The 12,603-nt window shown below is 40.9% G+C and overlaps 1 protein-coding gene across 1 annotated transcript in view; it reads left to right on the forward strand.

The window, feature by feature from the left end:
- Positions 1–12,603, forward strand: part of STK4 (serine/threonine kinase 4) — a 92,776-nt gene that overhangs the window by 44,186 nt on the left and 35,987 nt on the right. Inside the window, exon 10 of the mRNA XM_045981068.1 lies at positions 7,548–7,705. Within this exon, the coding sequence (XP_045837024.1) occupies positions 7,548–7,705 (158 nt within the window). The remainder of the gene's footprint in view (positions 1–7,547; positions 7,706–12,603) is intronic.

Consider the following 12,603-nt stretch of genomic DNA (forward strand, 5'->3'; position numbering starts at 1 on the left):
TGTTTTCAAGGTTTATCCATGTAGTGGCTGAATAATTCCATTGTATGGATAATACCCTATTTTGTTGACACTCTTAATTTTAGAGAATTCTGGTCACCCCCAGAAGAAACTCCATATCCATTATTAGCAGTGACTGGCCATCTCCTGCTTTCTGTCCTTACCTGCTTTTTGTCTCTACAGATTTGCCTATTCTGAACACAGAATATATGGTCTTTTGTGACTGGCTCTTTGCACTTAGCGTAATACTTTTAGGGTTCATCCGTGTTGCAGCCTGTGTGAGTGTGTGTGAGTACTTCATTCCTTTTCATCGTGGAATAATACTCCATTGTGTGTCTATACCGCATTTTATTTATCTGTTCTTCAGCCGATGGACATTGGGTGGTTGGGTCCTTCTGTTTTTATATAGCATTTTTCAGAGAAAATTGTGAAAAGTGAATAGGGAATACAGTTAGTTGCTTATGACTTCACCGCCGGTCTGTGAACCTAGACAGATTGTCCATTGAGCTTGCCGAATGCTGCTTGCAAAGAAAAACGGGTCATTCATAGTACAGGAATTCATGCATTTCCTGCGTTAGATAAAAGAATCGGAGCAAGTGATGACTGTTTGGGAAGTTTGACTTTTCTGCTCAGTCCATTCTCCCCTAGGCTTCAGGTTTCTGGCATTATCTTTCAGCTGAACGTCTTCTTTTCCTGGGATACATCTGAAAAAGTACCCTAGCTCACATTGAAACAAAAAGCCCACCAGCCAGTCGAAGCCCCGGGGACAGTGTTGCCTTTAATCAGCTTGGACTGATCCTCTTAGGCTTTTCAGTACGGACAGGCTGTTGTCCAGCACACCTGATCATCTAGCTCAGCAGTGCTAAAAGAAAAGTTCAAAGATAAGGTTCCTGGGAAAATTCCGTTCCCCCACTCTTTCTACACTCAATTTAGTGGCAGTTCTGACGTGTCAGGAGAGTTTTCATTTTGATTTCGGAGAATTTGCCGTATGAGATGCAGCTCCTGAGTCTTAAAATCTGATGATCAGTGTTCACGTCCTGTCCTTGTTGGTAACTAACTGCATAATCTTAGGCAGATTTCTCCTCTATAAGGTGGAAGTCATAGTACACACCTCTAAAGATTTGAGGACTAAGTGAAGTGGTACATCGTCTAGTACTTGTGTGCCTAATAAGGGCAGGTCCTCCTCCCTCCCTCCTTCATTTACATGGTGATCGTGAAGTTTGGATGGGAACATCATGCAAACGTACCTCATCAAAAGCCTGGAACTTATTCAGTAAACCTTAGTTGACTTTGAACTCGAGTTCTAAAAGACTAGAACTCCTTTTGTAGATACAGGGCTGTGTGTATGTGTGTGTATGTGTGTGTGTGTGTATGTGAGAGAGAGAGAGACAGCATCTCAGTTAGGTTTTACTGCACAGCCAACCGTTTCAAACCTTGTGGTCTCACCGTGCAGCCCTGGTGCTGTCGTGAGGAACGCAGCTGCCCTCCCAGGCTTAGTGCCAGCTGCCGTGACGGCTCCCGGGGCTGGCTGACACATGAAGATCTCGACTAAGTCCGTTGACTCAGGCCACGTGGAATTTTGCCATCCAGCAAGCTCACTCAGGTTTATTTACATGCTAGTGGGATGGGGAAGCACTTCGCAAGTCCCTGCTTACAAGGTTTTTGCTGTTGTTTCAATGGCCAAAGTGTGTCACATGGCCAGACCCCACAGTCCTCGCGGGAGGGCAACGGATGAGGATACTGGGCAGAAACAATCACGGTCCTTTTGGGCAAACATCCTATCTAAGCTGTTCATTATTACAGTAATGCAGGTATTGTTACTGAAAACTACTATCAGTCTATAAAATCAGAGTGAGAACAGGTGCTATAACTTAATTACAGTGTTAGTGAGAAAATGTTGGTCACAGCAGGAGCGCTGACTGCTCCATATAAACTTAATCCGAGAAGCACTCTAACACATAAAGAATACTGTGGTGCAGGCAGTTAATTTCTGGAATGACTAGATACAGGAACCACAAATACACCTTTTTTTTTTTTTTAAGATTTTATTTATTTATTTGTCAGAGAGAGAGAGCGCGAGCGAGAACAGGCAGACAGAGTGGCGGGCAGAGGCAGACGGAGAAGCAGGCTCCCCACCAAGCAAGGAGCCCGATGTGGGACTCGATCCCAGGATGCTGGGATCATGACTCGAGCCGAAGGCAGCCGCTTAACCAACTGAGCCACCCAGGCGTCCCTTGTTTTTTTTTTTTTTTGAATGCATGCTGATTCTTGCCAGTTGAGTTGGCCTCCCTTACTAGTTGATTTATTCATGTTTTCAGCTTTAGTTATAGAAAACATTTTTATGACCAGCATCTCTAAGTGATATCTTTATTACAGTTTGGGCCAAGGAAAAATGTGGTCCCCTCTTCCATCGGTTTTAAGAAAGACTTCCCTGCTCCTTCCCTCCCTCCAGAATAAGCCCATTAACAACAACATCAAAACTCAGTCAGAGACAGTCTAGTCACAAGTATTTTGTTAAGTCCTAACTTTTTGCTTTGGACTTATCTTTGGTTTATGCCCATACACATCTCAGTTGTGACATATTTTATTTACTAAAGGTTTTATTTACTTACCCGAGAGAGAGAGAGCATGTGTGAGCGAGAGGAGGAGCAGAGAAAGAGGGACAGGCAGACTCTGTGCTGAGCATGGAAGCCTAACGTGGGGCTTGACATGGGACTTGAACCCAGGACCCTAAGATCATGACCTGAGCTGAAACTCAAGTCAGACGCTCAACTGACTGAGCCACCCAGGTGCTCCTGGGGCACATTTTAGATAGAGGTTATCAAGTGTCATGATCCCTCTGGAGATAACTGTTTTTCCGTGGTTATTGGTAACTGAGCATAAATACATTTTCATGAACTACTTGCCAACTCCTAGAATTATGACATTTTCAGAGCTGCAAAGGGACATAAGAAGTAATGGTCCAGTGACCTCTTTTTGTAACTTGGAACCTTTGGTTTTCCCAGATCTTACAGTCAGACCAAAATCTAGATCTTTGAACCCCAGGATAGGGATTTTTTAGTGCTGTCTCCAAAATCAACTTTAGCTTTTTTTGTAATATAACACAGGTGAGCACTTAATTATTTGACTATAATTACATTTTGTGAATTTACGTGTGAGTTTTACTCCAGCTCATGTCTGAATGTGCGATTAGATCAAAACTCTCTTATTGCAAAATCCTGTCTAGTTTTTGGAACTTTGGTCTCTAGTAAATATCAGGTATGATCAAGTCCCTGGTTATTAGTATCAAAAGGTAAAAGCAAAGATGTTTTAGATAGTTTTTACTTCTGACCCTTCAGCTGTTGAAAGTGACAAGTAATAGTTGGTGATTTACCATCAAAAATACTAGAAAGTTTCAACTGACCTGGGAAGGGCTGTCTTCATCAAATAAGAGAAAAAACTGAAATACAAAGAAAGCAAGTGTTTCGTTTTCTCATTTAAACAGTGATAGAAATTAGACAAATGATTATACTCTGGCTTAACAAACATTCCTTTGACTTTTATGATATGGTTTAGAATTAGACCACAGAAAGGTTATCTTTAATGTTTCATCCCTGATTTAGAGACTGAATTTCTAAGATCCACCTGTATTGCAACTGAAAGGAACAAATGAAGAATCATAGAAATATAGAGTACCAGTTATATAATTTTTACTGTGGGATATGCTGCTTTAAGAAAATAATGCCTTTGTGGGTTTTGTAACAATTCCACAGGAGAACATATTTTAAATTACCTGTTATTTCTGTCCAGAGTTGCCATTTTTATTGATGAACTCAATTAAGTCATTTCTTTGGATGTATAAAGATGAATGGGTAAACAGATATGAAATGACAGAAGTAAGGAGGGGTTACTGTGTGGTATATACAGCTTACTCTCCAACAGTCTGTATTTTCTAAGAAAGGAGATAATCTGTGTGTATTTCTTTAAAAAGAGGATATTTTATTCTGATAATACAGTTGTCAAGTGGTATAATCTCTTGACAACATCCTTCTCTCCCAAACCTCTTCACTGTTCGATTATTATTACTCCGAGCTCTTAGATTCCTTTTCAGTGAGATCTTTCTGGTGCTGAAAGTGTCCCAGAACTTACCAGTGGGAGCCCCTCAAGGTGGCTCCTGTTTCCTGTTGTTACGTACCGGTTAGTTTTTGAGTAATTGTTTGCTTTTTATGGCACAAAAGATGTTCCAGGCCCATTTGGTACTTTTCCTGCCCTAGATCAGGAGTCAGCCGTTTTCCTTAAGAAGCCTTGGTTCCTTTGAGTGGGAGATGGTATTCGCAAACCAAGTTCTAAGCACCAGGTATGCTCATTGATAATGGGGTGTTATTGTTTTAAGGCTTCTTAATGAATTTTTAAATTATGAACTCATGTTCATACCTGCAGTTCAAATACAACACACCCAGATTCTTTATATGTTTCCCTGTTTCATACTTTGATGTTCAGCTGTTGCCAGATCCCCTTTGTAGAGCTTGTACTATTTTGCACACCAGTTCTGCAATGGATGAGTGTCCCAGTAGGTCAGCTGTCGTCAGGCTTTTGAATGTCCTTTTGAAGTGTAAGAAATCACATCTCTAAATAGTTTTGATGTGAGTTTCTCTTACTGTGTGTGACCCTAAGCATTTTTTTTTCATGTTTAAGGGCTAATTGGATTACTTTGTATATATACAGTTGAACAACAAGAGTTTGAACAGAAACAGAGTTTGGACTCTGTAGGTCCACTTACGTGGGTTGTTTTTTTTTTTTTTTTATAAAAACAATATCAAATAGTACTATATATAATATCAAATCATACTATAAATGTATTTTCTTTTCCTCATGATTTTCTTAATAACTTTTTCTTTTCTCTAGCTTCCTTTATTATAAAAATACAGTATGTAATACTTAAAACATACAAAATGTAAGTTCATTGACTTGATGTTATCAGTAAGGCTTCAGTCAACAGTAGGCTATTATTAGTTAAGTTTTGGGGGAGTCAGAAGGTATACATGATTTTCAACTGCATGGGGGTCGGTGCCCTAACCCCTACTTTGTTCAAAAGTCAACTTTTCAAACCTGTGCTTTGTTCAAAAGTCAACTTTGTTCAAAATCCCACTTTTCTACCTTGTTTGGTCTCTTCTTTTGGTAGATTTTTAGGAATTGTGTGTGTGTGTGTGTGTGTGTGTAGGAGCTTATCTGCCTAATACCAAGAACTCTCAAATTTTTTTAAAGAAGATTCTTTTAAAAGAAATATGGTACTTGTTGCAAATATTTTCATCCAGTTTACCAATTGTCTTTTCTCTTGGCTTATATGTGTGCTTACTCATTTTTAAAAATGTATGGTGTTTTCTTCACACAAAAGGTTTTTTTTATTTATCCATTTTTCATTGCATCTGGGTTTCTGTCGTAGTCAGAAACCACACCCAGGTTTCAAGTGCATCCACACAAGTTTTCTTGCAGTGTTTATGGTTCCTGTTCTTAAAATCAGAGCCTTTACCCATGTGGAGTTTTCCTGGTTTAGGGTACGAGGTGTGGATCTAATTCAGTCTTTTTCTAACTAGCTGTTTGGAAAGCCATTTGGGCTCTCTGTTTTGTTTCAGGACTTTCTGTTCTGTTTGGCCTGTTGGCCTGTCTAGCGGGAGATTCCATCCGAAAGAGCATAGTCTGCTGTCTGCAGGGGGAAGTTGGCACACCGCTGCCGTTGTGTGCTTGCAGGAGGCTCGCTAGGTACTCTTCACGGTATGTGCCGGACTGTGTAGGCTTGCTGCACGGTTGGTTCTGGGCCCAGAGGAGGGGACTGAATAAAAGGACTGGGCAGTAAATCCAGAACACCTTCACTTGGACAAGTTTTATTTTGGTGTGGTTCCTTCAGAATTAGATTATGAAATAATACCGTAAATTTAACTTAAAAATAAATGAGCATGGGCACCTGGGTGGCTCAGTGGGTTAAAGCCTCTGCCTTCAGCTCAGGTCATGATTCCAGGGTCCTGGGATCGAGCCCCACATCAGGCTCTCTGCTCAGCAGGGAGACTGCTTCCTCGTCTCTCTCTGCCTGCCTCTCTGCTTACTTGTGACCTCTGTCTGTCAAATAAATAAGTAAAATCTTTAAAAAAATAAAAAATAAAAGAACATGAAAAGCACTTAATATTGCTGGACCTAGAACAAACAAAACAACACACATTCAGTTATATTCATTGACTAGTCTTAGTAAACACTGTGTTTCATCACTAATAAGTGAGGAGGCAACAGTGAAGTAGGCTTTTTGCAGCGTTTGGAAGTGGGCAAGTCTGGGATTGGCTGCTCTTGAACTTGGCAGTGGTCAAAGTGAGATGACAAATGTCTGAGAGGCAGTCAGAGTGCCGGCTTGAAGCTGGACCCGGCCGATGTCGGGAGATAAGAGTGCACGGAACAAGGATGTCTGGAGAGAAACATATGCTGGTCTTTATCTTCTAGACCCCTCCCCATCCACTTCTTAGAGCTCTGCACCTTTTTGGTCTTTTTCCCTGGTTACTGGGGAAAAGTGCAGTATAAACCCACGTGTTCATGGAAAGCCCTGGAAAAAACTTCCATACTTTCTAGTATTAGAATATTGATCAGAAGCAGAACTTCTTGAAGTAGGTATGTTCAGCTAGCTAGACTGTTAAGGCGTGCCAGGTAAAATTATTCTTTTCGCCACCAGTTACCAACCAGTAACTGCTATATTCCACTTCATTTTCCAGCTGCTGCTAATAACTGCTGATTCTTTCCTCAGGGAGGTTTGGGGCCCAACCTAAGCACCCCTTACCAGTCTTCCTTGACCACCCCAGCTTACAGGATCTCCCCGTGAGATTTTGAGATCCACTGTGAGAGACAAATCCTGTCAACATTTTGGTATATTTTCCTCCACTCTTTTTTCTCCTATGTATATGATTTTTCAGAGTTGAGATTATACTCTGTATATAATACTGTATCCTATCTTCAACTTCTAGCCTTATTGTAAGTCATTTGTAAATAGGGTTTTAAAAGTTACATAATATTTCCTGGAGTAGATGTAGTATGATTTACTTATATTTGATTTTTTATGCAAATCTTAGTCCGATTGGATCATGAGAATATCCAAGGGAAGTCACTCTACTGTATTTTTCCCCTTCCCTACTCCGTTAGCTATGGAAAATGTTGTGTCTGTAGATGATAAGTCCATATCCTTGCTCGCTTCTCTGTTTTCAGTCTAAATATCATAGGAACTTTTTGCTCTAGGAGACCCACAAAGTACTATTTGCAGCTTACTCAGAGTTGTTACATCACCCCAATCTCTCCACCCAGAAAAAGGGGGCATTTGCATTTTAGGGGCCCATAAATCCTCTGAAATTCCACAAGAAGCATTTGGAGTGAGCATTTGTGCATTTCCCTGCGGTTTTCACTAGATTCTCATAGGCGTGCTTATCCAACAAAAAGCCACCGACGCAGAGGCTGAAGCCAATCTGGAGACAGACGTATTTATTAAACTTCTCTGAAATCAACGATACCATTTTTCACCTTTTACTGTTCTTGGTTTTCAGGAAGGGACGAGACCATGCAGCCTGCCAGACCATCTTTCCTTGAATACTTTGAACAAAAAGAAAAGGAAAATCAGATCAACAGCTTCGGCCAGAGTGTACCTGGTCCCCTGAGGAACTCCTCTGACTGGAAAGTGCCACAGGATGGAGACTATGAGTTTGTAAGTAGTGCTGGAAGCGGACGGTGGTGTCTGCTGGGGAGGGTTACTTGCCGCATCGCACACCCACTTCTGTCACTTCACCGAAAGGGTCAGAGCATCTTCTAGTGCAGTGCAGGCCCCGGCCATGTTGGCAGCGGCCCCTGGCCCGAGGGCCTCATGAGTTTGAGACCACATTTTGACGGACACATGAGGCCTTCTGGGGCTCCTGATTGGTGGCATCTTCTTTGCTTTAAAAATCCTTTATTCACTTGCCATTTTTCTTTTTGTCGAGATTGGAATTGTTATTGGTCAAAGAATTACTCATCGAGTGTGTACACACCGTCTTTCATCATTTATTTGGGGTTGTGACTTTCTGTTTCAGAGTTAGACCGGAGGGCAGTTCATGCTGGTTTGTAGCGTCTTGGCTGTTCTGGTAATCATTTTCCTAATTTTAGGGTCTCTGAGAGGATTACTCTGAATTTTGCCTGAGGATGAATATTAAGTTGTTCCACAGTTTCTTATGAAAAACTGGATGTGTTTTTGCTTTCTCTGCAGTGGAACATTCTCTCTCAACCACAGCCACTTGTTAGTATTCACAGAGATTTAATGAGTAGAGGCAATAAAAAATGGGGGGAAAAGTAAGCTAAGGAGTCTGCATTCCTTTTCTGAATATTTTTGGAAAAGAATCTTCTTTTTAGGGATTTTTAACTTTTATGCTCTTAAATTCTGTCATGGTTCTGTTGTTGTTTATAAAAGAACTCAGATTGGGCATCATTACTGGATTCTGGGAGGCCTTTCTAGGCTTGGCTTTCCATTCTCCTACTCCCTGGCCTCAAGATCATGACGTCCTCCTTCCATAACATAATGTCTAGTGTCGTCCAGGAGCAGGAATGCCACAGCTGATACTGCTAGCGATGGAGAGCGTTCGAGAACCGGAATCAGTCACCTGAGGCCGAGTCGCTGATGGTCACTGAAGGTCACTGAAGCCACGGCAGAGCCCAGCTTCATTTGCTTTACCACGTGTGCCTTCATTTACTTGTTCAGCATCACCTGTTACTGTCAACTCTGTGTTCATTCCATTATTAGTCGAGTCATGAGAGTTGAATCATTTTTGCTGTTCTCTGTTGCCCACATAGTTGTCTTCGGCATATTTGTAAGGACTTATTTACTCAGTTTAATGAGTCTCTAGGCAAAGATGAAATAACTTCTGGAAAGCAGATACCGTCATACCACCATTGTGACAGAAAGCCTCAGAATCCTCAAACCTGTATTCCTAGGTATAGTTTCCTTTCTTTTCCTCTCTCTTTTAATACTATAGTAGTTAGAGATCCCGAGAGTCCAGCCATTCTAATCATTGCTTTCAGATCCGTAGTCCCAGTGTTTGAAGAATCACTTCTCTCTGCTGTAGATTTCCCGACTAGGATCACTGGCAGAGAACTTGTTTCTGAGGGCAAGCTGCTTATGCAGACGGGCTTTCGTGGGTCTTTTGAGAGCATAGCATGCTTTCCATTCTGGAAGGAGGTAACTGCTGGAGGGAGTGGCCATGAGCACATTGCCCAGCCTGGGTGATGCCTGGCCGGTGTGGGAGGAGGTCCTGAGGGCACCCGGTACTCCAGCGCTTACAAACTGGCAGCATCCAGCCCACAGGCCTTCTTGTGTGCTCTATCAGTGCTCCCAAACCTTTCAGTAGCTGCCTGGATATAAAAATTGAGAGCTTTTAAATAAAATGTTGGCTCTCTGGCTCATTTTGCAAACTTGGAAGACCTGCCCATAATAAACCTGCATGGTGGGAGGATCATCATCTGTTGCTGAGCAGGAGCTTCCCTCCTTGGGTCCAGTTCTTCTTGATGTCTGGCCTACTTCATTTGTATTAACTGGCCTGTCCGGCATTTAGGGGCATTCGACACTGGGATTCTTGCTGTAAACCCTCTGGCTATGTGTATATCCACATTGGGCCTGAACCAACCCCATCCTCCCATATAAAATTTTATTCTGTTTTTACTGTCAGAATTTCAACAGAATTAATTTATGATTTCTCTTTTAAGAGAATCACAAACTAAGCTGTGAAAGAAAGTTAGGTGGGGTGTACATGAGCTGCTATTCCAAAAAATACCAAAGATCAAATGAAAATTATTTTATTCTAAGATTTTATTTATTTATTTGAGACAGAGAGTGAGAGAGAGAGCGAGCATGCTTGAGCATGCCCAACGGGGTGGGGGGAGGGTCAGAGGGAGAGGGAGAAGCACACTCCCTGCTGAGCAGGAGGCCCAATGTGGGACTCCATGCCAGGACCCTGGGGTTGTGACCTGAGCTGAAGGCAGACACTTAACCAACTGAAATTGAATTACTTTATTTGCCATGTTGGAAAAGCAAAGGTTTCCTTTAACATTTAATATGTGTTGTGATAAAAGTATAAATGCGTGAAAATGCAGTATTCGCTAAAATTGGTATCCAAGAGTCTATAAACAGATTGCACGCAGTGAATTCTAGGAGAGTTCAGAGCCCCCCACTTTGTCATTCCTAAAGCCACAAAAGGCTGTAAACTTAAATCCAGTTTGGCTCATGAATTCTCCAGAAACACACTGTAATCTTTCAGTCTAAGGTGGTGGAATGCCAGGATGGGGGAGAGTGGGGGGGGGGGGGGGTGAGTGGGGGGGGGATGTTGAATGTGAGAGATGAGGCTGCCCCTCGAACATGAGCTCGCAGGGTGTTGGGGAGGGGGCGGAGGTGAGGGAAACAGACTTTAGGTCAGGTAGTCTATGTGCTCAGGTAATAATGGCGATATAAAGAAAAAAGGAGCCACAGTAAAGAGATAATATGAGATAGTATGCCTTTCAGCATGAGGAGACATTCAGCTAAGACTTGAATGAAGAGGGGCGGCACGTACAGAGGCCCCCAAGCAGGATGTGGTGGGCGTGGCTGGAGCAGAGTGACCCTGAGGACAGCAGCCCTAATGTAAACACTTCAGTGAGCACAGTACCTGTGAGCAAATTAAAATCCCCTTGAGGGGTGCCTGGGTGGTTCAGTCGGTTGATCGTCCGCCTTCAGCTCGTGTTATGATCCTAGGGTCCTGGCATGGAGCCCCACATCAGGCCTCAAGCAAGGAGCCTGCTTCTCCTTCTTCCTCCTCCTGCATACACTCTTTCTCTCAAATAAATAAATAAAATCTTTTTAAAAAAATCACCCCGATACCAAAATTACAGTCAAAATCCAGCTAAATCTTGTTTGTAAGAGATATAACTAAAATAAAATATCACTGAAAAGTTTAAAATAGAAGATTAGAGAAATGTGCACTGGGTAAAATCCTCCCTAAAAGGAAGTAGGTGAAACAATATTAATATCCAATAAAATTGAATCCAAGACAAAGGACTATTACATGGGGAAAGATACATTTTATATTGTTGGAAGGGGTAATTGACTGGAAGACCTAAGTCGTGAACTTCTGTAAGCATGTGGACTTCTCCCAAACTGCAAGAAATAAAAGCAGTAAAGAGAAAACGGCATTTATAGATGAAGGCTTAGTGTTCTCTCAAAAATGGACATTTCAGTTAGATTTTTAAAAAAAGTTACCACAATTAACAAGATTGATAAAACAGAAAATAGGAACATTTTTCAAGTATCCATGACACTTTTAAAACATATGGAATATTTGCAAAATCTGACTATGTTTTAGAATGCTCAGAAAGAAGTCTCATACAGAAATCACACAGGCCACATTCACTGACTATCACACAAGAGAAGTATTAATAATAAAGTGGCTAAAACCACTTTGTTCCACTTGGAAGTGTAAGAGTATATCTCCAAGCATTTGTTCACAAGATAAAATAGAAATTGTAAACTATTTAGAAATGAATTACAAGTACCCCACAGAATTCAGATCTCTGTAAATTAAACTTAGGGGATGCAGCAACAGTGGTACTCAGAGGAAGAGTTATAGCCTTAAATGTATATTCTTTTTTAGAATCCAAGAAAGATTGTAGATGAGACACAATAGGATAAAGATAAACACAGAATTCAGTGAATTAGAAAACAAACAACAAAGTTGATGAGTAAAACTAAACATTGCTTCTTGGAAAGGAACCTGACTTTTGACAGAGTCAATCAAGTTGAAAAGAAGGTCCCAAAAAACTGAAGAGCAAAGGGGAGGGAGTGTTACTAAAGATAGAGGAATGTTTGAGCCATAAGAGAATATTATTATTTATGACTTGACATCCCCATGCTTCTATGCTTGAAAACCCAGATACATAGATATCAAAATATTATGCCATTGTTACTTCCTATATGGAAATGTAAAGTATCCAAGATGTTTTTGAACAAAAACAGTGAGGTTGGACATACACCACCAGATGTCAAAGTGTACAAAACCACAACACAGATAATTGGCACAAGAATAGAACACAGATTAGTGGTATAGAGAACAGTCAAGAAACATACTTGTGTATATATAGGAACCTGTGTAGTAACAATAAAATGCAAAGTAATGCAAACTGTGATGTCATTTCTGTAAATTTTCTAATAACCACAAAACATACCACATATTTCTGTATATATGTACACATGCAACTGCAGAGAGAAAACACAGCATATGAAATTATTTGATAGTCATTACCTTTGAGGAGAACTTCAGTTTTAACTTTATACAGTGAGAATATATTACTTGTTAAAAATTCTTTAAAAGCACAATGAGATGTTTTAAAAGTTCTACATAGATTTTCTTGGTTTTCGTCTAGAGTTAGCCAGAGCTTCTGCAGAGCTAGATGATCTAGTACTTTTCAATCTTAATAACTTTGCAAGTATAATTGATTATTAGCCTTGGGGTATATTAGCTTTCAGAGTAAGTTTCCTGTTCATTCAAATGAAGTTATTTCCAGATGTCTTATGACTCATTCTGTAAACAGAATTGATAGCAGTTGGCCCCC

This window comes from Meles meles, chromosome 16, assembly GCF_922984935.1.
Source record: "Meles meles chromosome 16, mMelMel3.1 paternal haplotype, whole genome shotgun sequence".
NCBI lineage: Eukaryota > Metazoa > Chordata > Mammalia > Carnivora > Mustelidae > Meles > Meles meles.